Source organism: Rousettus aegyptiacus, unplaced genomic scaffold (genome assembly GCF_014176215.1).
Source record: "Rousettus aegyptiacus isolate mRouAeg1 unplaced genomic scaffold, mRouAeg1.p scaffold_m13_p_11, whole genome shotgun sequence".
Classification (NCBI taxonomy): domain Eukaryota; kingdom Metazoa; phylum Chordata; class Mammalia; order Chiroptera; family Pteropodidae; genus Rousettus; species Rousettus aegyptiacus.
This window is the reverse complement of record NW_023416286.1, coordinates 52,251,018-52,276,430: the sequence shown is the minus strand read 5'-3', so window position 1 is coordinate 52,276,430 and position 25,413 is coordinate 52,251,018. Positions and strand designations below refer to the sequence as shown.

The following is a 25,413-nucleotide window of genomic DNA, read 5'->3' as shown; positions in this document are numbered from 1 at the left end:
AACTCTTAGTTATGAAGATACTAAGTAAACACTAAGATTTGTAAGTAAGTACACGAAGTAGCCATTGCAGCAACTCAAAAACACCAGTACTGTTAACTGTCTCAAAGTGAATCCATGATTTGAAATGTTAAAAAAAATGCACTTGTAAATTTGAGTATTTTTCATCATGCTACTCAGTATAGTAGTAGTTTAAGTAGAACGTGACTGTTGTGTGTGTATGAGAGAAAGAGACTGAGATTGTTCAATGTGGAAAGTAGTCACTTTTTTAAACACTCAAATGTTTTGGTGCCTTGGGATTCTTGAAGAAGCAAAGAAAGAAAGTCAACATTAACTATTTAAACTATTTTAAAATTTGTTCTTCTCATTATTCATTTCCTTTTCAGGGTAAGCTGTACATCAATGAGCTTTGCTGTAGAGTGGGTGAGAAGTTGACACTCGCAGTCTCCCAAGCAAGTATCGGAAATGCCTTCCTATGTCTATAGTGGTGGACGTTTTTGAGCTCTCTGCGGAGTCTCCTGGACTTGCCGGCTGACTTTTGAGCTCTGGGACTGCCACCCAGCCCTGTTACAATCACCCAACCAGCAGCATTCAAACAGCCTCTCACTGTTTCTAACTGGAAACCCTCAACTCTATTTCGAGAAAGATTCTTTTATCCCAGGCTACCACATGCTTTTGCACTGGAAATCATAACTCTAAAGAGAGTTCTTGAGGTCAGCGGAGCTCAGTTACCTACTAATGAACCCAATAACAAGTTTTTAGACAAAGAAAAATAAGAATGCCATTATTGTGTAGATTAATATTACAATTACATATTAAATTGTGCTTCTAAATATAAAATACAAACCTATTATGTATTAATAACAAGTCATTCATTATTAAATGCCCACTTCATTAAACAAAAAGACATTGCTAAACAATGTGTTTATTTGCATTTCCTGTATATCCAGACTAGAGGATAAATCCATGTTTGCTGAAATACCACTTGCACTCAGTGGGAACTCAGAATTTAAAAAGCCGTCTGCATGAAGTCATAAACTATAAAATTAGAGGAGAGAATCTGGGTCTGCTGGCTGACCTGCATGGAAGAGCCATGGACTTGGGCCGCACGTGCAGGCCTAGTGAAATTACACTTAACACTGAATGTCTGATACTCCAGGGCGTCCACTCCTCAGGTCCCCCCATCCCATGTTCTTTCCTTCTTCCGCCCTACTTAGTGAATTCGCATGAGGTCACTTTCAGTTCCCTGTAAATGGCACACTAAACATTAATATTCTTTGTAAACAGTTTTACTTGAAAAGTCTTTAAAAAAAAAAATATTGCTAGGCTTCTGAAAGCTTAAGGTTTCCATTTATTTTACCTAATCGTTATTTTCTATTTTCAAAGATTTCTTTATTATTTTGCACATTTTGCCACCCATCTGCTTGTTTGATCCCTCAGAATGTCTTATTTTCATTTTATGATACTTACTTTTTAAAGATATAATTTGCCACTTTCCCTTTTTCTTTGTTACTGATTCTTGCTAATCCACACTCTGTATATCAAGTTGGTTTAAAAATAGGTTTTCAGTCTCTGTGGCATTTCAGGTTCGCAGCAAAGGACAACGAGATAATTAGACAGTTTTGACCAACTCTGTTTTAATTACTAACGTAGTAAAAAATAGTATGTTATTGAGCACTAAATCAGTGTTCGGTGAATTATTGATTCTGTGTTCTAGAGGGCAGCTGTTAGGTTGAGAAAGCCAGAGTTTCAATCCGGTCACCAAAAGATGGGAGGGCATAGCCAACGGACAGTAGTTCAGCATTCCCTAAAGAACCGAAGTCCATGGTAAGATTTGAGTGGAAACTCCGACTCAGGAATGAGCAAAATTTAAACCAAAGAAATTACGAAAAAGAATACTTCGTTGTTTCAGTGGTGTGAACAGCTGTCGGACACTCAGACTGCACCCTGACAAAACACTGACTCTGGAACAACCCTGGCCTGTGCTCGGAAATGATTTGCACTTAGTAGGCACGCCAAGGGGTGCATCATTTGACTTTACAGCCTCAGGAGTGAATAGCAGTTCAGATATGACCAAAAGATATACAGTATCTATTCCTGAAATAATGTGTTAAATTATATAGACTTTGAACAAAGTAATTCATTGATCAAATTCAAGTTTTGTCTTATTCTTCTAAATCTAGTTTTTACATGCCCATGTGTAATTGTTTGCCTGTAACCCTCATCCTTCGAACCTATGAGCTCCATCTCACTGGTACCTTCATGAGGAAAGGGTAACGATACACCATCTTGTTACTGTTGAATCCCTAGCACTTAGGTAGTTTCTGGCACAGAGTAAATTCTAAATGAAAGACTGAATGGATAGAGATGAATGGATGAAGAGAAAAGTCACAGCATAATATTTACCCATCAATATCTCACCAACGGTCCTTAAAAATGGTTTAATCAGTAGAGATGCTGACTCTTTTCATACATAGCCATTTATTTCAATACTATAATGACTCTAGGAGGCTTTTTCTCTTTAGTATTTATATTTAATGAGTACTACTAGTACAAGGTCTCACATTCAATTATGGTTTCTTCAAAAAACAGAGGATAATTCTCAGCAAAGATTCTCACCATTTATTTGCCAAAAATAACAATTTTAAGGAAGCAAAAATTGATACAAACCTATTTAGCTTACCCTAATTTATATATAATAAATGAATAGGATTATACTTACATATAATGTAATAATCTTTGTTCTTCTGAAATTCTAGACCCCAGAGGTTAGGGCTGAATTCTTGAAACTTGATAGTGAATTTTACATCTTGGTCTGGTTTGGCACAGTTGAGGAGAGGGGTATTTTCCGTCTTAATAGAGCATCTGTCTGCTTGGTCTTTATCAACCATATAAACTTTATAATATTCATACTGGCCAACAGTTTTAGAGTCCACTTTGGGGCAAATAATATCCAATTTGTCTCCTATCTGTGGGTATAGTACCAGTCCTTGTCCAGGTAGAAATCTAAAAGCATAAACAAAACAAAACAAAACACTGAGTTGATAAAAGTTAACAGTATTAATAATTACAATATAGCTAGATGATGTCAAGCATTCCAAACTACAATTTTATAGATCCACACTTTTATTTACCAAAAGTATCTTAGTTCAGATCAGCATGGAAAAAATGTAGCTAGGAATTAACCTTTAAAGAAAAAAAAAAAAAGAAAGATCCATTTTCCTTAGCCTACACAATAGGATCAGTCGACCTGCTGACGTTTTTTTTACCACCTCCTCGCTTGTAATATTTCAGTACTCCTTTGTGTAACTTTACAATAACTTTTCCTCCATGGTGAGTCAGACCTTCCCACCTGTTTGTTATTTTTTAACCATTGGCAGCTTTCGTTTACTGGGCATACCGCAGAAAGATGGCATCGATGCCAGGGAGCAGCGGGTGCACTAATACTGTGTTGTCCTGTTAGTTTCCATTGGCTGTTGATGTTAATTAACAGACAAGTTTCATCAAGAATGTTTCAAATTACTTATCATAATTAGTCAGTCACTGATCAAACAATGGGTTTTTTATTACACCGAACAAAAGAAATGTCTTACAAACCCATAAAAGATAACTAGAAATAATTAGTTTGTAGTATTGATTCAGTTGCAGGATGAAGAGTTCCTGACTCGCAAGGACAGCAACTCTTATCCTTGCTCCACAAACCCTTTTTCCCCCATCCCTTGAGATGTATTTGCTCCAATTAATTCTTAGAAGCAAATCTTTAGAACTAAGACTACTGATACAATATCCCCTTAATGCTTATAGCTAAAAGCTTCTCCCCTCCCTTTTCTCCTTTTTGCTAGCCATGCTGCTGAAAGATCTTTCTTAATGGGGAGTTTCTCTGAGATGCTGAAACAAGAGCTTCCTAATGAACATCCTTCTACAAGTGCTAACACTAACAACACACTTAGAAATCCCAGCTCGTCCTTCTGTAAGCAGCCAAGCCTGCAGGCTCATTAAAATATTAAAGCCCGAGAACAAAGCATCATGTCTGAATTCTTGCAATCCAACCCTCTATTTAACCAGGGAAGCCCACAGCCATGACGATTAATGGGTCATAATTCATTGAGAGAAAGCCAGAACGATGGGACACCCCCAATTTCAAATTCATACTGAGGGAACAGGTTATGATTTATGCTAATGAATGGCATTAATTTTCTAAAAAGTGCATGAGGTTGGTTATGAAGCATCACAGAACAGAAATTACATTATAGATTTATATTAAAAACCAATACTCTATGGCAGGAAAAATGCATGTTGCAGACTGGTTTGTCACCTTCCTTGGAAATATGTTATTTTACAATCCCAAAGAGAGAGTGGTCCCTTATTTTTTTACTGAGCTCCTTTAACAAGGATATATGACATTTCTTCATTCAGAGAGAGAGGGGTGGGATGAGGGGAGAGAGAGAAAAGGGAGAGAGGGAGGGAAAAAGGAAAAAAGGAAGGAAGGAAGGAAGGAAGGAAGGAAGGAAGGAAGGAAGGAAGGAGAAGGGAAGGGAAGGGAAGGGAAGGGAAGGGGAAGGAAGGGAGTATCACCACTTAGTAAGAACCTCTCTCTGACCTTCTTGGCCATTTCTTGGCCAGTTTCCTCAGGAGACACTTTGAAAATTCAACTCCAGGGAATTGAAGAACTCCCTGGGTATTCCCTCCATCTCCTGAGTGCCAGTGCAGTCTTTCTAGGCAATCCCATTTTCTTCTGGTGGAGGGACTGAAGGACTGAACCAGAATGCCTGTGCATGAGGCTTTTTAGTCTTTACCCCTGTGTCCCACAGTGATTCCGATGTGTCCCTGTGGTTAAAAAGTTGGGTCAGGATGCCTGGCAATTAGTATAAATGAAATATGGTGAGCATTATATCGCTCACCTTTCTGACACATCCTTTTTCTCATGTTATATTTCACTGCATCTAAGAACCAAAGGCCAATTCCTGCCTGTGGTTCCTACCCCACTCCAAACATTTTCTATCCTGAATCTGCTCCTTGGTAACTGGCACAGAACGATCACGTTAGCTGTTGTTGGAAGTGCTCCTAAATCACAACCAGTGTCTGCAGCCTGGATGTCTGTACCTGTCTCCTGTCAAAGCTCTAACCTTCACACCCATCAACTTTTACCATGGTCCAGTTCCCCAGGGGCTTGTACAGGCTTCAGAGATCAGGATCCCTAGCAGACAGCTGGACCCATTTTCTTGTCCATCCAGTCCATTTTTTTAAGAAAACACATCGGATCACCTTCCATGCCACCACCAAGCCGTACATCATCTCTGCACACTTTAGAACTCCCTCATGTCATGCCCGGTGTCTGAAGTCTGGCTCCCAAGATCCCATTTCCTTCGTCAGATGGGTTTTCTTCCTGCTTAACCAGACTCACCGGAGATTCCCTCTCCACCCATATAACTCCTCGTGACTCCTTCTTCACTCACTAACGCTGAGTTACAGCGTTACTAAGGTGGTGATGAAGTGAGGCCCAGAACATATGACACATGGGCAGGTGTGGCTATAAGGATCTCTAGTTTTAGACCATATTTTCAGAAGGCACAAATCACATAAAAAAGCAGTAACAGTCAGTGAAGGGGGAGCAATGTATGGGGAGGTGTAACCCATGGGATGGCTTATCAAAATGGAAGAGAAAAAGAGGAACCTCAAATTTCAATAAGCATATGTTATATGCTCATGAAAAAGTAAATCCCAATAAAACCCATTATTCCTAATGCTTTGAAAGGAGTCATTTCACTCTACAGGCTACCTTGTGGCAAAAGGAAGGCAAGAATCTGATCCTTTTCCCTAAATGGTAATTCGTTTCTAGAGTTTTTAAAAATTATTCTTTCTTTATTTAAATCCATACAAAAAGATCCCAATACTTGAGTGCTTTAATTTTTAAGCATAGATAGATGTTATGTGCATAAACCAGTCAGCACACCAGTGACTTGAATCGATGAGACTGCGGTTTCTCAGTAGACAAAGGGTATAGTCGGGTGCTGAACCCAAAACACAGATTCTTCGCCCTTGTTATCACAATGGGCAGTTGAGCCCCAGCATGCTTTTGCCTCCCAGGAACACTCACAGTTTCTAAGGCAACATGAGACCAAACAAAAGTAACGTGTGTATAACAACGAAAGCCATACATTTTGTGCCAGACTGAGCGACAAAAAAGTAGAAGATCCTGATCATCCAGGAATGTACAATCTAGCTCCCTGAGGGCAGGGAGCTCCCATGTATGTCTGATTCAATACTGAAGGCCCAAGGGCTGACATGGCAACACCTCAATAAATAATGCATTAGTCGAAAAAAAAAATATATGTGTATATATATATATATATATATATATATATGAGAGAACAAATGGAAGCCAACACATACGTGAATAAATTTAAGTCTAAAAATTAAGTGTCACAAACTATTTGCAGATTACAGGCATGGAAGGAATTCTGAAGATAGGGCCACCTGGAGTTGGGACAGGCGTGAGCTGACAGCAGAGATGAGATTTCCAGAAGACATCAAACCAGGCACAATGTTGTTTCTGGAGAACAAGGAGCAGTGCAGATGGAATTTCAGACCCGTTCTCTTTGGAAAGATTTATGAGTATCAGCAGTCTTTGACAATCCTTTTCTGTTAAAAATGTAAGGCAATTAACCACCTCCAGAACGACTAATAACAAAAACGCTGCTGGCTTTTGAGCACTTACTCTTTGCTAAACTCTGATCAAAGCACCTTGCTCACATTGTCTTCATTTAAACGTTGCACACATACCTAACACGCAAACCAGATGAAGGCACACCTGTGCCAAACATGAAACACAACAGGAAAAGCCCTCTTTCTCCACACACTTTTCAGTTCTCACTGTATCAAAGAATAAATCTGGTTTGTGAAATTTATTTTTCTCTAAATTGAGCTTTTCATAGGTAAGCCATGAAGTTAAGAAAAATCACAAGAAATTCAAAGGCAATATATACACCGACTTATGAACATCACAGAGTTTAACTCCATGCTAAGCACCTGGGACCACAGCTCACAAAGGCAGCCATCTGGTACCCCTATCTTTCCCCAGGAGGCCAAGAACCAAAAGAAACTGACTGACTATATGAATTTGTGTTTTAAATGTAATATTACAGATAGACTCCAGACAATTTATGAAAATTGCAGAATTTAAGTGAAAAGAAATAGGGTGATTTTCTTAATCATATTTTCAAATGGAAAACAATGCGTCCCATATGTTAAGATCAATCCAGTAACTATAGAGTTCTAATTTTGAAGCTGGGTTATTTATATTTGGATTTTGTTACAAATATAAATAACCCAGAGATGGATTTAGTGACAACTTTCTAATTTTATTACTAACTTGGCTATCTATAGTGGATGTCAAATACAAATTTCTTTTTGTGTAATGAGATAATGTTCACCTTGTGACCAGAATGAACACAGAGGGAAAAGCCCATAGTTACAAACCATACCACACAGGTGAGGTTGTTGTTATTAAACTAATCCCCAAACAAAAAGTGGTTAGAGGTGTTACTTAATGAAGCTCATTGGTTTTTCATTGGTTTTTAACACAAAGCAAAGACCAAAGTGCTTCATGTCCCACACAGGAGAGAGAACATTGTCAGGCCAGTTTCCTCTCTGAGCCTAACTACTCAAGGTCACAGTCACGTCGGTGCCTTTCTAAGGGGGAGAAGCTGAATTTTTCTCCCCATCAGAAGAACCGGGGCTCAGGACTGCTTCCTGGACATGGGTGCTGTGGCTTTGTGCTTCCCACTGGAGGATCTTCTTGAGATATTATTAGAGTGGGGTATGCTGAGAGGAAATCGGCAAACTTCTGTGCTTTTTCACAACGAATCATTCTCAAGCAAGACAGCAGATGTGATGACTTTGAATGAAGTACAGAGATGGTATAATGCAGAATAAAATGGAAACCTGAAGTAGAGTTAACTTGCCTGAAATTAAAAGATCAGATATGTTTTTATCTTCTGATTATCTATGGAACTTCATCCAAGTTTGTAAAAGTTACTCTGCAAACTAGACTCTAATACTTCCATGAGAGATACCTTGAATCAATCTAATAACTTAAATCAGACATTAATATTTAATAATCTAAATTAGATCTCTAGTAAACTTGACATTTCAACTTCATAGTCATCATTGTAGAAACTATTTTTATAATATATGTGACATGATATTCTTTACTGTTTTAATCCACGCTAGAACTAATGCTTGTTTAAAATAGTAGCATAATGCATTTAAAGTACAAACCAGCCACTTAAGAGTTCAGTGATCATGACACACAATTTTCTTTGATAGATCAGAACATCACACGTTGTGATCTCAAGTCTGAATTCTTCTATGGACCAGTATTGCATTACCAGGTCTCGTAGGGTAAATCATAGGATTGCCAGACTGACTCCCGAACCTGTCCCAAAGGAACAAGAGGATCCATGGGAAACCAGTAGCCAAAATGCTTAGGGATAGCTGTGCAGTGGAATTGTAATTGCCCTCCCCAACCCCATCCCCTATGGATGTCCCTTTTCCCTGCTTCTCTTTTCTTCCCTACCCATCTCTGCATTTGTCCTTGACCATAACACATGCATCTCAGGACAAACATCCAATGACTTCCTTCACTTTTCTTTGAGATTGCCCAAAATATTCAGGTTAACCTAGAAGAAGAGCCAAATTGTTTACTGGCCTCTTGATGCTGATATAGTCTATGAAAATATACATGAAATACAAAAGACCTGGCTCTCCCGAGGAAAGCAATATGTGGAGGTAAATGACTGAAGAATATGCCAAACTACCGAGTAAATAAGGGCAAATCAATATGTTGTCACCAAATGCAAAAATATTAAGCTGATATAAACATATCAGAATAAAAAGATATAGACAGGAATGATCAGTTTCTATGTCTAAGCGAAATACTGGGTCAAGCAAATTCCCTCCAGCCACACATGACAACAGTGGTTCTAATAAAAAGCGTCAGCTCAGATTCAGAGCAATTTCTATTTACTATTATGCATATAAAAATCTATTTAAAGGTCTAATATACGGCAGGTATCATCCATCTGAGACTAGGACCATGGTACCAAAGTAAATCCTGTCAGTATGCAGACTGTGGGGACAGGAGATCTACACATGATGGTCTTCTATCTCTAGAGCAAATTCCCAAAAAGTCATAAGTAAATAAAAATTACTTTTTTTCATGGAGAATTGCTTTTATTTTTCCTTTCATTTCAAAATAACATCATTGGAGTATATGATTATTATGAGTAAATGGCTAATTTAAGTTGAGAATATACATATACACACAATATGTGGTATGTTATTCTGCTTATTTTGCTGATGACACAGAAAACATACACAGATGATCAAACGCTGGGTCTTTATCTGGGACTGCTTTGGGCTACTGGATGGTGGACTTAGGATGATTTTTAGCTTTCCGTGTTTTTCAGAATTCTCTGCAATAAACACTAAATGACTTTGTGATAGATTGGGAAACTATTTTTGTACAGTTTCAAAAAGCTATATCATATTCTTGAGCAAATTTCATAACTTTGGCTTTAAAAATAAGCATTTAGAATATTTAAAGCCTGTAGACTTTTTAACGTTTTGATGCAGTTCCTTAGAGAGCAGCTAAATAAAGTTATTACAGCCTGAATCGTGGTCTATTTAACAAATCAGTTCTTAAGTCCATGAAAGCTGTAGTAATGACTCGTATGCAACATACAACTAGTTCATTAAAATACATTAAAAATACGGGATAGTTTATACATTATCACTAACTGTACAAATCTGGGAAATGGCTAACATTTTAGAGAATCTAAACCGCAGCTTTAGAAACAGTTTTATCTTAGCAGCTGGCACAACAAAAATCTTATCACATCATACAATAGGTTTATACCTAAGTCAAAATTCTGTATTAAGTACACTCTGAATTGTATTTTGGAAAATTTGCACTTTTTCCAAAAAATGCTTTAATTTTCAAGGCTTCAGGGAAGAAGAGCAGTCAGTTTATAAATTGGTTTAGTCTGAAATTCTGAGTGAGAAAAATGACTCTGTTGCTTTGCTGTAACTGGCTAGTCTTTCCAGTTACCTCCTGACAAAAGATGCATATTGCTCTGGATAGGCCCAAACCCTTGCCCCATAACTTCACCGTGAATTTGGGCCTTCCACATCTATATGGAGCTAGAATAGCATTAACACAGAAGCCCAAGATTCCTTTCAGAAATGCTCTATGAGTTTGGGAATATAAATACTCTGGAAGAATGACAAATTCATGTGTGTGTGAATTTGATGGCACATTGCATAAACAGGCAGGATATTTAGTTTTGCATTACTTTCGTCTAATGTTAGATTGCTGCTACAGCTTAATAAGAAATTTTCTAAATGCCCCAAACAGAGGAGTTTGTTATAAAATAAATAAATAAAAGCAGGGCCCAAAAAAGACTTAAGCTATATCGGCCATAAGAAATACTTGGGAAAAAAATTTCCTTTTTTGTGGATAGCACTTTACTGCCCCCTTTTGCACTTTTACATCAGAACAAGTTTCTGCACAAACATATTCTGAAACCAGAGAGATAATGGGGTGTAGCTATAGGGTGTCAGGTTTATACAGAATTAGATTACCAGATACCACTGCTTGGAGTAACAAGTAATTACCTTAAAACTTCAAGCGAGTGCACCACTATCTTCTCAGGGGCTTTAAACCACCAAGAAATAAGGTAGTAATTGGAGGTTTTAATTGACATTTTCTGCTTTAATTCAAATGTGTATGTGTGCTGGAACAATTGCCTGTTTTCACAGGTGCCCCGTCTTTCACACTTTTCTAAAACAAATATTATGTGCAACATGAACCTGATTTATTCAAGGGAAAGAAAAGGGGCATAAAAGCAGGTTATACAATTTGGGACCATTAAGTGTTATAAATCCGATAACTAAGAGGAGGGGTGTGCATTTCAAACTTCACACTAATGACAAGCAAAATCTTTTCAAGAAAAGGAAAGATGAGAAACACAGAAATTCAAATGCACTGTGAACCTATAGGCACACAAACCAGTTTAGCAACTCTTCAAGGTGAGGTGCGACAAACAGCATTTGTGCCTCTTCATCTATGCATACACTTGAAAAAAGTATTAAACTAGTCTAAAAAAGTTTTGTTTATAAAATTCTAATCTGCAGTGACAGAGCTAGAGGGTCCCATTCTTGGCCCAGTGACCTTAACCTGCATTCTACAGTGTGTGTCTGATGTGTATACTTTTATTTAAACTCAATCCATTTCCCTCTGCGTTCTACAATTACCATACAAGTCAAAATAATATTAAATTTCGCAGCCCGTGATGCTGCACAATTGAATGAAAACTGACTCCTTTTGATGTTAATCTTGTTTTTTATTGGTGATACAATGCTTAAAACACTGGTAGCTAAAGAAAATTTTATTTTTAAATGCTCAAAGGTAGTATTCTCATAGTTTAAACTTTCTTTGAAGAAAATTACACAAGCAATTATTTAATTTTTATCCATACTATGATTTTCACTGTAATAAAAACCTGGAATCCACAGAACTACTTATAGCAAGTTAAGGCCAGAAAAGTTATTTATTATCTAAATACTTCTCTCAAAATGCTCTGAAAAAGAAAACCATGCCATGACTTTTATAGTTATGTAAAGCAAAACTGGGGGACTTGAACAGTAAGGCTGGGATGCTCTGACGTACAGTGGGAAAGTGAACAGGGAATGAATCACTAAGGCCAACCTTTGTCGTGCTGGCTTGACCACGCTGGCTCCATTATCGAAACAAGTATTTCACAACCCTCAGAGGCAAGAGACAGCGCAAGTTTCTTTCCCAACTGTAATTTGTTTGCACCTGTACGGTCTTGTTTCAAACTATGCTTTTAGTAGTCTATAAAGAAAGGTGGAACTCTTGTTATTTATAGGTGAGACACCAGGGGAAAGAAAATCGCTTTCATATAGAAATTTAAAGGGCATTTCCAGCTGGCTCTCTGTTGTTTTAGATATGAGTGTGGAGATCTATTTGATCATCTACCCGAGTGGGAAATTCACAGAAATGAAAGGCACACGTAAATCACACAAGGAATGGATTGGCATTTTAACAACTCAAAGAAATGGAATTAAGATCTTAGTGCATTGCAATATCACAACCTAGAGTTTGGGAGTATCTTTTCTACCAACCCCTCCCATCCCGTTCATTCCCACATCACTTTTTTTTTTTTTTTTTTAATTTCAAAGAACTTTGCGTACTTAGAAAAACAATTCACTCATGTTTTATGGGTGAATGAAACTTTGGTGGGGCAAACAGCCCTGAAAGAAAAGGTCATGTACACCAAGGGGGACCAGTGCTTGCACTTGAAGCTGAAGTGTGACTCTCAGACTGAACCTGCAGTGTTTCTCCTGGACCTCAGCCCCCGTCCCCCATTCATTACACAGAATGAATGGTCAACAGCTATCTGTGCAAAGAAAGAATGAATACTTTAATAAGTAAGGTTTAAGAAGAGACATAATTATTTTAGTTCTCTCTTGATGTAAGAGGAGATTCTTCTTGTCAGCCAAGCATAGTAAGTCCAGCAACACAATTTATAAGGCTGCCCATAATCGCTTTACAATCACCTAAAGGGCTGCCTCCTGGACACCTCCACCTTACTGGGCTCCAGAGCAGGGTCAGAGATAGGGCTATGGTGGGTGTACAACAGAAGGCATTTTCCTGCACCCTTCATGGTTTCTTGGTGACATCCCAGAGAGCAAGACAAAAGGAGAGGAAAGAAAAATGAAGCAGTCTATTCAATACCCAGGTCTGTACTGCTAAAGTGTAAAAGGAGTAAAAGATTGGATTGGATTACTGACTTCCTTTCAGATCATCCCAAAACTGTGTATGTTATAAAAATGTGAATGTCATGCCCTTGGAACTTTGCGGACAATATATTTATTTCCTGCTCAGTCACCACAAGCAGACTGGAATTACCTTGACCAAAAAAACAAAAACCCATCAAAAGTTAAAATAGTCTAAATTATTCAAATAGGTTGCTACTGAACAAAACTGAAGGAAAGTGGACAAGGAGAAGATAAGAGGATGGCCTTGGGCCCTCTAAAAGGAATAAAGATCTGGTTGTTTGAGACCTCCTCCTGGCTGCCAGATCTACAGGTATAAGCAGCTGACAAGCCTCAGGGAAAAGCCACGGCTGAGAAGCTCACTCAGGAGTCAAGAGAACCCCAGTCCCACCAATACTTGCTGCCCAGCTTCCTGAAACAAACTGCTCCAAGCTTGCAGAACATCAAAAGCCAGATGGGCTATACTGAGTGAATCCACAGGCAAGGTGCCAGAATCCCAGTTTGCTGTAGAAATAGGCCTGGACTTGATTTGAGTCTTCTCAGCTCTGACAAGCTGGAAGCTGGCACACATCCCAAAATCCAAAATAAAATGGCATTTAATTGTGACTAGACTCTAAAAAAGATGTCATACTATCTCCTTAGCTTGACACACGCTTAGCATCTAACCAAATGCAACTCTCCTCGAAAATCTGACTTTTTATCCCAGCAAAGAAATGATTATATTTAAAATTTAAAAGGAAAATGTTAATAGTCAGAGGAATAATACTCAATGAGTGCTTTAATATTATATACTTTCATTACTGTCTAGTCACCATTGGGTTGAACCTTGTTCTATCAAAGATTCAAAGAATCCATTTAGAATTGTATGCTCATCAGAGGAAAGACTATAAATCAAGATGGACAAGGGAAGAATTATACCTCAAACCTTCTTTTTATCCACCTTGTATGTACTGCTTTGAGAAAATATATGCTTAATACACAATTTTTAATTATTCCACACAGCAGCATAAGGAAGAAAGGCAGAGGATTAGGAGGGATCTAGGAACCAGAATAATCAGGTTCAACACAGACTGTAACACTTACTAGCTATAGGACTTTGGGCAAGATAATTAACCAATCTGTGCCTCAGTTTCCCCATTGATAATATGAGGATCATAAAAGTACCACCCTCAGATGGTTACTATGAAGGTTGAATGAGTCTGTATTTGTCAAGCAGTTAAAACAGAAGCTGGCACGTAGTACTATACGCAACTGTTTTTAAATAAAATATACCATGTCCTCCAGGTAGGTCATTTTCTAAATAAGAAATGTCATATAATATTAATGCAAAAAATGCTATGTTGCCCATCCTTACAGGTTAAATTCATATATTTATTCACAACCCAATTTCGTACTGTACTTTTAGTAGAATATACAAAGTGAATTCTGCCCAGGCATTAGGGGTAGAAAGCAGAAAAGAGGACCTAATTTGGTAGTAGAAGGGAAATAAAGTACTTTATATAGCAGAATAGTCTTAAAGAATGAATAGAAGTCTGGCAGCTAAACAAGCTACAATATAACATCAGAGACTTTGAAAGGTGAAACTGCCATGTTATAATCTTTATTAATGTTTAATTTTATTTATTCAGCATTTGTATGTGGAAGGCAAATTGAATCAAGAGTCAGGCACACAGTACATGTTCACCCACTTTTAAATAACGATAGTTGACCTCCACTGGTTTGTTGTGCAAAGCACAGAGCTAAATTCTTTAAATCTTGACCACAATTTTATTACTCCTTTACTCAGTACTGTTAGATTATTTTCCCCATTTTATAGACCAGACAACTGAGGGACACAGATGATAAGGCTCCCAAAGTTAACACAGCTAAAAAATAACTAAACTGAGGTTGGCCTCATACAGCCAGATTCCAAAGTATGTACTCTCAACTAAACTAAAATAGCGCTTGCCTGGTTGTCTTTGTTAAATCGAATTGCCTGACCTTTCCATTATCAACACAGCCATTTTGAAATTGCTAATTTTCATATTAATAAGGTAGCTGAAATCGCTGGGTTAGCTATCCCACAGGGTTGATTTTTTTTTTTTTTCCATTTATGGGATCTGTCTTTGAGCTATGCTCAGATGAAATAATGTAGATGCTTACAGATATACACTTTACAGACACACTATCCTTAGCTAAAATGTTATTACCTTGACTTGTGTACTGTGTTCTTTATTTCAGAAGTCTACATGACTCTGCTTAGAGATGCCTGTTGTCTCTCCAGACTCAGTTTCCTCTCCCCTGGGTTGTTTTTCTGAACACCCCTAGAGTGAATGTCATTCCCTTCCTCTGTGTTCTCACTGCACATACTTCTCATACACCACACCACCAAATGCATTTGCTTCCAATAGGATTCCCTCTACTCCCATTAGAATTTAAGTTTTGAGAGTAGAAATTGTTCTTCGTGTTCTCAGAGCCTGGTAACAGGCCTCACAGTTCGTAAATGCTTGTTAAATAAATCAATGAATTATCCACCATCAAAGATCTAGATGATCTCTTGTGGCCCTAAGAATGGGGGCAGAAGCAGAGAGTTAAGGACCTCGGATTTCTACGAGATCCCAAAACAGTCTTTAAGAGGATTATGACCTAATGTCGAATTGTTTTCAATAAAAGGTGATTGATCTATGGCAAAGGTTCTCAAGGTGTGGTCTCAGACCAGTATTAGCATCAACTGAGAGCTAGTTAGAAATATAAATTTCAAGTCCCACCCAGATCTCAGGAATCCGGAACTCTGGGGGTGGGCCTGGCAATCCTGTTTTAACAAGCCCTCTGTAGGTGATTCTGATGCCCTAACATTCTAGAGCCACTGGTTAAAAGGTAGATTCTCAGTGGCAGGTGATTTTGTTAATGCAACGTGGGCAGCCAGAAATACACATCTGGATTTTGTCTGTTCATTTGACTACTATTCAATGGATATCAATGACAACTAGTAGGTAGAGACTGATAAAATGAAACAATTCTTGTCCCCCCTATCTTTTAGGGATACGGAAGGTGGTGAAGGGGATTAAGATTTGCATGTGAATCATGACAGTGCAGTGTATAATGATCTTCCTATGCCCTAGGTATTTAAAGTGCTGTGGGCTTACAGAGAAAACATTTTAAAAAATTATGTTTGCTCTACTATGTCACGAAGAGAGGACACTCATCTAGGGTAAACTGTGAAATTTATGGATAATCCATTATAATGAAGATCCCATAGACAAAGGGAGAATCAGGGCTTAAGAGCGCTTGCTTTTACCTAAAATATCCCCAAAATATAGTTCTGGTAGTTAAGTGAAAACTAACATTTTCTAATTTCTTCTGTAGGTAGATACATTTTGAGCTGGCCTTGAACATAACTGCCCTGGCCTTACTCACTCAGGCAGCTGCGATTCGGGGCAAATGTTTTCAGGCCACAGCTTAACTGGTGGAAAAGCAAGGACCCAGATTCAGAAGCATTTCATCAGGTAGTGGAATCACGCTGGGCCTCAAGTTCCTGGGCTGAAACACAAGTGGCCGCAGAGATACTGGAACGGGGCATTTCAGACACTCTGACTCTGCAGGTCAGAGATTCTGATACCCACAGAGGTTACTTATCCTGCAGGGAGTGTGAAATGGGGGAGCAACAGCAAAGTAGGCATACATCAGGGAGTTTCACACCCCACCCCCCTGCAACGCACACCCCTACCTAACAAGTTGAAGCCTTAGGACTGTAATCACTCATTTTCCTCCTACATAAACACACTAACAAACTGGTTTCAAAAATGTGGGCAGCACTCATAATTACTCTGGGGTGAGAGGGGAGTAGTCCATACATGAAAAGCAGAGTAATGCCTCGGGGGCAATACAGACTTCACTAGCAAGTATAGGAAAAATGACACAAGGACTGTAGTCAAAATTGGATGCAACTAAACTTAAACCAAGACAAAGAACTGGATTGTTTAATACTTTTATATAGAAAACATGAAGAATCTATAGTACTCGTGAAGTTTTCAGAGCAAGGCAGAGCACCAGTGTTTCCTTCACTGCGTTCTGAATGTATACCCATCACTGGGTATAGTTAGAACGTTTATCTATTCATGTTTTAGAGAAAGGAAACAGCAAGCTATTAATACTCCACTACTGTGAATTTTCTTCATATTTTGTTTAGAGAGTTACTAAGAGCAGAAACAACTTTTTTTTTTAATAAACCATTCTCCTATTCCATTTTCTATTTGAAATCAGCAAGTATATACTCACCTGTCACAAAATGCTGTGAAATAGAATAACGTATTTGAATTTATACATGAAAAGAAAAATAAAGACCCACTGCTCATTTTCTGTGGGAGCAAAAGAAATAGGTTTACCTGGCATTCAGTGCATGGAAAACATTTCATAATCGATCATTTATACTTTTTACTAGTTCGCCAGATTCAACCATCCTTACCTTTAACACTTCTGAAATATGTTCACACAGGTAGATAGCAAAGCTAACTAAATATCGGATGACGGTTAGTAAACAAGTGGCAGGGTTTTCCTGCATCATTTCTTTAATCACTTTAACCCCATTCCTAATAGAAACCTGGAGGCCAGGGCAATTCAACTTCTTCTTTTGTCATTTGCCTGCCATAAATATGCACCAGTCTGCATTTGAAAAGCTGAAGGAGGCTGCAAGCTTGCTGGACATTTATCATGCTCTGTTCCCTGTTAACAAGCAAATACTTTAGCTGAATGGGCCATTAGCAATCATTGTCAAATGTAGAATGCAAGGTGCTTGGATGTGACCAGCTTGTAAATTAGGGGTGTCCCTTCTCTTTGATGAATCTAGACAAGCGCAATGGATCTTTTGATATAGAATACTGAATTAAGTTAGAAAAGGAGGTAAAGCAGCAGACATTGGATATGACAGATTTATGTGCAATAATTTTTAAAATGTGTTTAATCTATGAAAGCTAAATAATAATAACCAGAAAGATAGTCAATAAATGCAATAAACCTACAGCCCAAAACAGGTGGTTGAGTCAACTGAGAATTAGGAACAAAAATCAAAGAAATGGGTCTGAAATAGATGATTTAGGATTAACGAAGATCTTCAGACACTCATAGAATGTTAGTCTAGAAAGGTCCCATGTTGCTGTTAAGAAAACAGCACCGAATCCTCTTGAGCCAGCCACTCCATCAAGAAACACACTTAGGGTGTTTGTAACTTTCAGTATTGTCAATGTCTTAAGAGTTCAGACTCTCTTAAAGAAATGGGGAAACTTTTCTTAAACAACAAATAGGAGGCAATAAAGCAAATATTTCCTTTCTGGTTTGATCCGATTGTGGGTGTCACTCTGCATGTAACCTAATCATGGCTTCAATGGCTTATTTTGTTTAATGACTAAAATGGAAAGTGTGGAAGGCGAAAACAAAAGTACGGCTTATTTAGAAAGTTGTTCGGTACAGGGGGCAATAAGATTCAACAGCATTTTCGTTTGTTTTAAACTTTAAAGCTGGTTGTGCTAACATTTTTATAATCCTTTCGTTTATATGAAGGACGCCTATCCCATTCAACTTAAAGGTTAAGACTTACATTCATGAGTAAAATATCATCTAGATAGAGCCCACTGGTTTGGGCATACTGATTACTGCTGACTAGAATGAAACCTAAATTCTCTCTTTCATACACACACACACACACACACACACACACACACACATATTTTTTTTCACCAGGGTGAGAATGACAAAACTCTGAGTAGAGCTATCTGGCTGAGGGAAAGGAACAATACATAATGTTTACCTTTTCTCCTACTCTGTGTGAGATGGCTCGGCTCTGAAAGATGGCTGAAATCAAAAGGTCTCTGTTTTCTTTTCAGATAACTCCAGCCGTACCTATCCCTTCTGGTCTCTGTTCCTTCCCAGCGTGTTCCTGCCTGAAGCCCAAATAGATTAAGGCTGGGACCGCCAAGTGCAGTTAATCCTACAGAATGGCTGCCGCTGTTAGGCCAGGAGTTAAAAAGGAAAATCTTGCAGGCCTTAACAACTGCAGTGATCTGAAGTTTTAATCAGACCCAATCTCAATCTCTAAAAAAGGCAGTCAATGAAATCTACCTTTGCCATATTATCTGCCACCAATGAGCAAGAACTGAGCAGCTTTTCTTTCCTGCTTTAGCCATCCCAGGCCACAAGTAGGGCTTTCATACTTTCTAATCCGAGTTTCCAAGTCTGTGTGGTTCTCACATAATAGCCAACAGCCTGGAGCAAGGGCCTCCATTTCTACACCCTTTTCAGAGACGTGTCATTTCTAACATCAAGCTAATCTATATGTTGCCATGGCTTCACCCTTTATCTGCCTTTACATCTTATGAACTGCATGGATTTACCACATTATTTTTATCTGAAAGACAGAAAATGGTGGTTTTATTGCCATACAATCAGATTACTGCTTCTAGTTTCTCTATGCCTTTTTACCATACTTCAATCAAAAGGGATCAGTTTCTTTATACTCTGCCCTTGATTTACATTACATCTGTAAAGACCTAGTCTGGGTTGTAATCCCCTTATTAACTATGACCAGGGTTGATTTGCCTAAAAATAAAAGCAAATTGTGTCAGACCCTTTCACTTTGTTTTTGATTCGGAACTACAAAATGGATTACTAAAGAAATCTTCAGAGTTCACACGGCTAGTATAGTACTGAATTTAAAATGAGAATTAAACAAGTTAAACAGGGGAGCCATGTCAACGGTTTACATTTTCCATCATGGGAGAAGGGCTGAATTGCTTATGTCTTTGTATTCTTTGGCTTTAGAGAGACAATGGAGCCACAGGAGTTTTTCCAAGCTGTTCGGAACACTGTCCCATTTGCCATCCTTCCTTCTTTGCTTTTCTTATATTCCTCTCCCAGCCCCATTCTAATTCCTATCCTAAAAAAGGTGGTGGGGGGAGCTCTTCCCTGAAAGAGCTAATTCCTAACTAGAAGCGTATAGTTCTATGGGTTCTGCATATTTTAATCAAAATATTTTAAACAGTTGAACACTCCTATTTAAGGCTCTACTCCTCTACACAAAGGGTGAGCTCATAAGCAAATCTATGTAGATGTATGATAAGTGACCTGAAAAACAGGCTCTGTATGTCAGCAGCAAATGAAGGCAGAGATTAGGCAGATGGGAGTACCATTTTAATCATTATTTTCCTTAGAAGAGTGCTTCTTTTGGTCTAATTTGCAATGGAAGAGTTTAAAAATAAAGTTTTCATAAATATTAAAGAAATAGCCTTAATTTTTTTTTTCTTGGTGTGGGTCCAGAGTCTGTATTTCCTACCCCCTGCCACTCCCATTCATATGACGCACCACTGCAGTCATGCTGAGATCTCAAATCGTTTCCTATTAGGAGAATGCACTGGGAAACCTCGCTCTAAGGTAGATGTCATACTCAACCTCCTGGGAGCTACCTGGAGCATTTCAGTGAAGGGCAAGGTAGCAAAGATTTAAATTGCTCCAATTGCAATGTCAGTCTGAAGGTGACTATTGTGCTGATCCACCAACCATAGGATTTATCTACGTAAATTTACATTTATGAGGTTTTATGATAATTATTCAAAATAAACCCATTATTCTTTAGCTGACTCTCCATGAAGGAACCATTCCAATCTGTAGATTTTTTTTTCTTTCCTTTTATTTTAGCTGATTTTAGGATGATGGCTAATTCACCTGTCCTCCTACTTTAGCCTAGGAGTCAGAAACATTTAGGAATGTTGAAGTCATTTGCATTTCTTTGCATCAGTTGGCAAGTGTCAACAGCTTTGCTTTGTGAAAGATTTAGAACCAAGTGCTTAACAAATCATCTTAACCTCCAGCTCCCGTTTCTGAGGCTTGAAGCTATAATTGCTAAGGTTAAAAAGTGCTGTCCCTAGACACACGATTCCCAAATAAATTCTCTTCTCGTCTGAAAGAAGACTACCAAGCATGTTGTGAGATATCGCTTTAGCGCCGTCTTTGTGCTCTCTCTGGCTCAGTTGTCCTGTGGAACAACGACAGTCCATTACCTACAGTTTATCATCCTGACAAAATGTGAGGAATGTGGATGTGAAAGCACTAACAATTCCACCCCTGGTGCTTTGTGCTTTTTTCTCTCTATATTAAAACCGACAAGATTAACCCAAACGCAAACTGTGGAGCATAGTTCAAGGGGCTATTCAATCAGTGCTGAATGTGCATTTGTTTACCTACAAAAATAAGAATTTCAGACACAATGAGAGGCAGGCTGGCGTATATATAGTACTGAATGGACTGTTTAAACAGTACTATCCATTGTAGTTTATTTTATCAATCTCTGACAGGTCTGTATTTATTCAGAGCCTGACTGTGGTAGAGCCCATGTATTATAGGTTATCTGGATGTTATCCAGCCATTCTTTTGTATCAAGTCAATCAATATCAGGAATTCAGTATTATGTAGGGAAAAAATGACATAGGAAAAGCACAACACTTTGTTAACTAACTAGTATATGGTATACAGGGAATATCACCCCTAGACCTAAGAAATTAATGCTTAACTGAAATTTTCAATAAAGTCTGTAATTCATTATAGACTATCATACCAATACACACTTGCTCACTCTAAAATGAAATCAATACTTTATAAAAGAGCCAACTATTTTATTTTGGCAAAAAAAAATCATACTTGGAAAAAACTGTTCTACTGAAATGTTAATTAGAAATGAAAGCCAGGCTTTGCTATTCTCTCCTGAGGTTAAATAAATAAATAAAACTGCTTAAACAGCCTAAACGGCTACCACTGATCCAACTCTACCAGAGCCTATGGATGCAATGTGAATAATCTAACGGGCTAATGTTTCAGGATATAGAACTTCTTTCGATTACTGCATAAACTCTCAGAGATGGGGGCAGCAGACAGTGTGATTAAAGTAGTTAGGAAAACAGTGAATTTACAAAAGATTTTCTGGACTCTATATCCAAACAGCTGCTGCATGCTCCCTATGTCGGCCACCTGCTAAAAAAGCTGACCCCCGAATGAAACAAATCTCATTACTGATGGTTGCTTCATTACAAATGAATTGTTCCCCAGTTCATATGAATTGATGTGAAACTTCAATGCATTTGATTACCTCCCCGTCACATCACATTTACTGACAAACTTTTCCGTGGAAATAAATATGCAACTTCCCCAAATAAAGTGACCCCTTGGCATGAGGGGTTTTTATTCATTTCTCCAGGAAGAAATATTTCTGATCTCAAGCTAGCATTCAACTACATACTTTGTTAAAGTAATCTTTTCCAGAGACAAATACCCAGTCCTCCAGGCAAGCCGTCATCATGAGAACTATTAAAGAGATTCTACTCTTGAGGATGGGGACAATCATGCCAACAGCAACATCAGCAGTGCAGGGAAGCAAGGGTCTTTCTACAAAATGCAGGTCTCCAGCAGGTCTCTAAATCTGTGGCCCCAGGTAGGAAAAACTGACTAATCCTAATCATTAGGATAGTGAGAAAATATCAGCCACCCCTCCCCCATACATACATTAGGAATAGAAGATATTACTGTCTAAACTTTAAATTGAAATAATTATTGCTCTATCTTATTTTCCAAGTAGGTATTTCTAATGCTCTCCCTGGATACACACAAACTAGTAGCACAGATACATACATAAAGCGAACTCTGGAGGGGTTAATGGTAATTTCTTAAATTTAAATATAAATGTTAAATCCTGATGGGGAAAAAAATCTGTCCCGAAGGCAGTCTGTCAGTGAAAGTGCAAAGTGGAGCGGAGCAGGCAGCCTGGGGAAAGAGGTTAAGGCTGGCGCCGTGAGCATTGCGCATGGAAGAGTGACCTCTGTAGGCACAAAGAAAGCACTGGCCGGCCTCATCCCGGCTCCCCGAGTCCCGCTCCTCGCCCGCCTTGCTGGGACACCGGCTACTGCGAGCAGGTCCGAGCCCGGCGCTTTCTGGCATCACCTGGTGCCTCACGATTTGGTATCGGTGTAAAGATGTCACTGCCACTATTTTCTCAGCAAAAATAATATCTTACATTAGGAATAAAAAAGACGTCCATATAAGATCAGGCTACATAAAAGAAGGCTACTTAAAGCAACTTTTAGAATTTGAGCAGTGTTCTTAAGTGCCATCTAATATCATGCATGAATTTCTGTTTGATCCGATTTACAGCTATGACGTTTCCTGTAACAGGAAATTCTTGGTTAACTCTTAGTGAATTTGAAAACTGACCACTTTTAAAGGAGTGGATATGTCTTTAATTAAGATGCGATTTCCAAATCAATCCCTCACCTCTTTACTCCTAAATCCATGGCCAACTTGCTTAACTTCAATTAGGCCATTGATTTTGCTTCTGATCTCAAACGCTTACTCCAGGAACCAGCCAAGGTCTCCGTACTTTCCCCCAAGTTCCCTAAGGCTAAAATTCCAGGATTCTGTAAAATATTTTTGGCTGTGATTCAAATGCATCCCAAGAATGAGGTAATATGTAATATCGAGTTTACAGAGGACTAATTAAGAGTTATTTAGGGATGGTTATCGCCTTTTCTAAATTCTATATGTACTTTGGTAGCTCACACTGAAAGTTAATCTCCACAAGGCCTGGCTTTCTCCCGGCTGCGCCGTTCGATAAAAGCAAGTGGGATCTAAGGATCCCATTCCTGCCTAGACTCCCCAAGAGCGAAGGCTTCAGCTGTGTCGACTGGGCAGGGCCTTAAGCTTTTTTGCAGAAAGCGTCCTTGAAATCAAAAGTCAGCTATCGAGACCTCACAGAGTGCCTACGGGTTTAGAAACGAAGGGATAGGCCAATGGGCATAAGGTTCTCCAGGAGACCCCTAAGGGCAGTCTCCCGGGCGGGGAGGAGAGGGCTCGATCCCGGAGTTCTACCGTGGAGCTGGCGAGCTCCACGCGCACCCTCAGGCAGGAGGCGCGCCGCCGAGGAGCGCGGGCTCCGGGGCGTTATGGGCGGCCCAGGGACCAAAGGCTCTCTTCTCCGGATGCGCCCACTGCCCCGGGCCTGTCGCTCCCACCCACCCGCGTGCCGGGAATGCGCTCCGGCGCTCCTTTGGGGAGCAGCATCCCACCTCTCTCCTGAGCCCGCCAACTCCTGCGTGCCCGCCAGCCCTGTTTGTGGTCGTCCTCTCCGTCCTAGAAAAGAAGTGAGGGTCAGGTATCGCCATCGGACACCTTTGCGGACGTGGCACCAGAGCCGCCAGTGGCTTTTTAGCGACTGGAAGCTTATGGGGGAAGGAAGGTGAGGAGGGCGCTCCTCAGGGCTGGCGTTCCAGTTGGAAAGCCGAGCAAGGAGACTCCACCAAGTGATACGTGGTGCGGATTGGGGGACTGGAACAGGGAGAGAGTGGGTAGAGGGGAGAACCGAGGTTCCAGAAACAGGCTCCGGAGGCTCCGCGGCCCGACCCTTCCTCCCGCAGGGACCGCGAGGCGCGGGCAGACCGCGGGACGGCGAGGGGGATCACGGGTGCCACTTACTTGGAGTTTGAGGAATTCCAATAGATGGGCTCTAAAACTATCGATCTGGAAATCGCAGTTCTGCATAAAACCATCAAAACTCCCCAGCAGTACTTCCACACGGAGTCCCTCCTCGCGGCCATTGCCAAGCCGCTCCCAGCTCCGCGCACACCGGGCGGCGGAGGGACGGGGGGCGGGCCGGGAGCCCCAATCCTCCAGGCAGCAAAGGGGAAGATCGTAGGCAGCTCTGGGGCGCGCCGAGCAGCTCCAGCGGTCGCCGAGGCCGGGAGCACTCCCCTCGGGGCCCTCAGGGCGAGAGGTGGGAGCGCACACCCGGGGCGCGGCGGTGCGGCGGGCTTGGGGCTCCGGGGCGCCGCGCCGGACCCAGTTCGAACCACCCGCTCCCGTGCGGCTCCAGCGTGCCGGGAGAGGGGCAGCAGGGAGGGCGCGTGGCCGGGACACAAAGGCTGAGAAACGACTGGGCGCGGGAAGCAGGCGCTGCGTTCCGAGCTTGGCCGCCTCGCACTATAGATCCAGGGGGGCGGGCAGCGGCCCCAGCGCGCGAGTGCCGCGTCGGCACGGTTCCATGTCCCGGAGCGCTGAGAAGCGAGAGGTGTTTTGGGGCGCGCGGGAGCCTCCTCAGTTCTCTAGGCTCCTAGCCTGCGGAGCAGGCAGGAGGGGCTAGGTCCCAGGCGCGGGCGCCGGACGCGCGCGGGCCTTTGTGTGCGTGGAGGGCGCCGGGACCCGCTCTGCGCGCGGCTCCTCGATCCCACCGGCGCCGCTGTCCCTGCCGAGGAGAGTCAGCTCTGTCGGTGTGCTGTCAGAACACTATAAACGCGGGGCCCCGCCCCGCACGGCTCAGCCCATTGGCCCGCTGTGCAACAGCCGCATGCTGGTTGGGCAACTGGCCCATCCGTCATCCGCCCCCGTCCGATATTGGGCGCCGAGAGGCGGTGCGCCGGCTGACAGGTGAGCCCCGCCCCCGGCCCTGGGCGGCGGCGCGAGCGGAACACAGGAGAGCTGCGAAGGAGAGGGGCTTGCGTGTGCTCGGTGTGGTCCCGGAGCGGCGGGGCAGAGACGCTGGTAGAAGGG

At 40.6% G+C, this 25,413-nt stretch overlaps 1 protein-coding gene across 1 annotated transcript in view; it reads right to left on the bottom strand.

Moving 5' to 3' along the window:
• EFNB2 (ephrin B2) overlaps positions 1-25,126 on the bottom strand; it is a 42,030-nt gene extending 16,904 nt beyond the window's left edge. Inside the window, exons 1-2 of the mRNA XM_016119610.2 lie at positions 24,343-25,126; positions 2,720-3,003 (exon numbers count right to left, since the gene is read on the bottom strand). Coding sequence (XP_015975096.1) covers positions 2,720-3,003; positions 24,343-24,464 — 406 coding nt within the window. The 5' untranslated portion in view covers positions 24,465-25,126. The remainder of the gene's footprint in view (positions 1-2,719; positions 3,004-24,342) is intronic.
• Between the last annotated feature and the right edge of the window lie 287 nt (positions 25,127-25,413).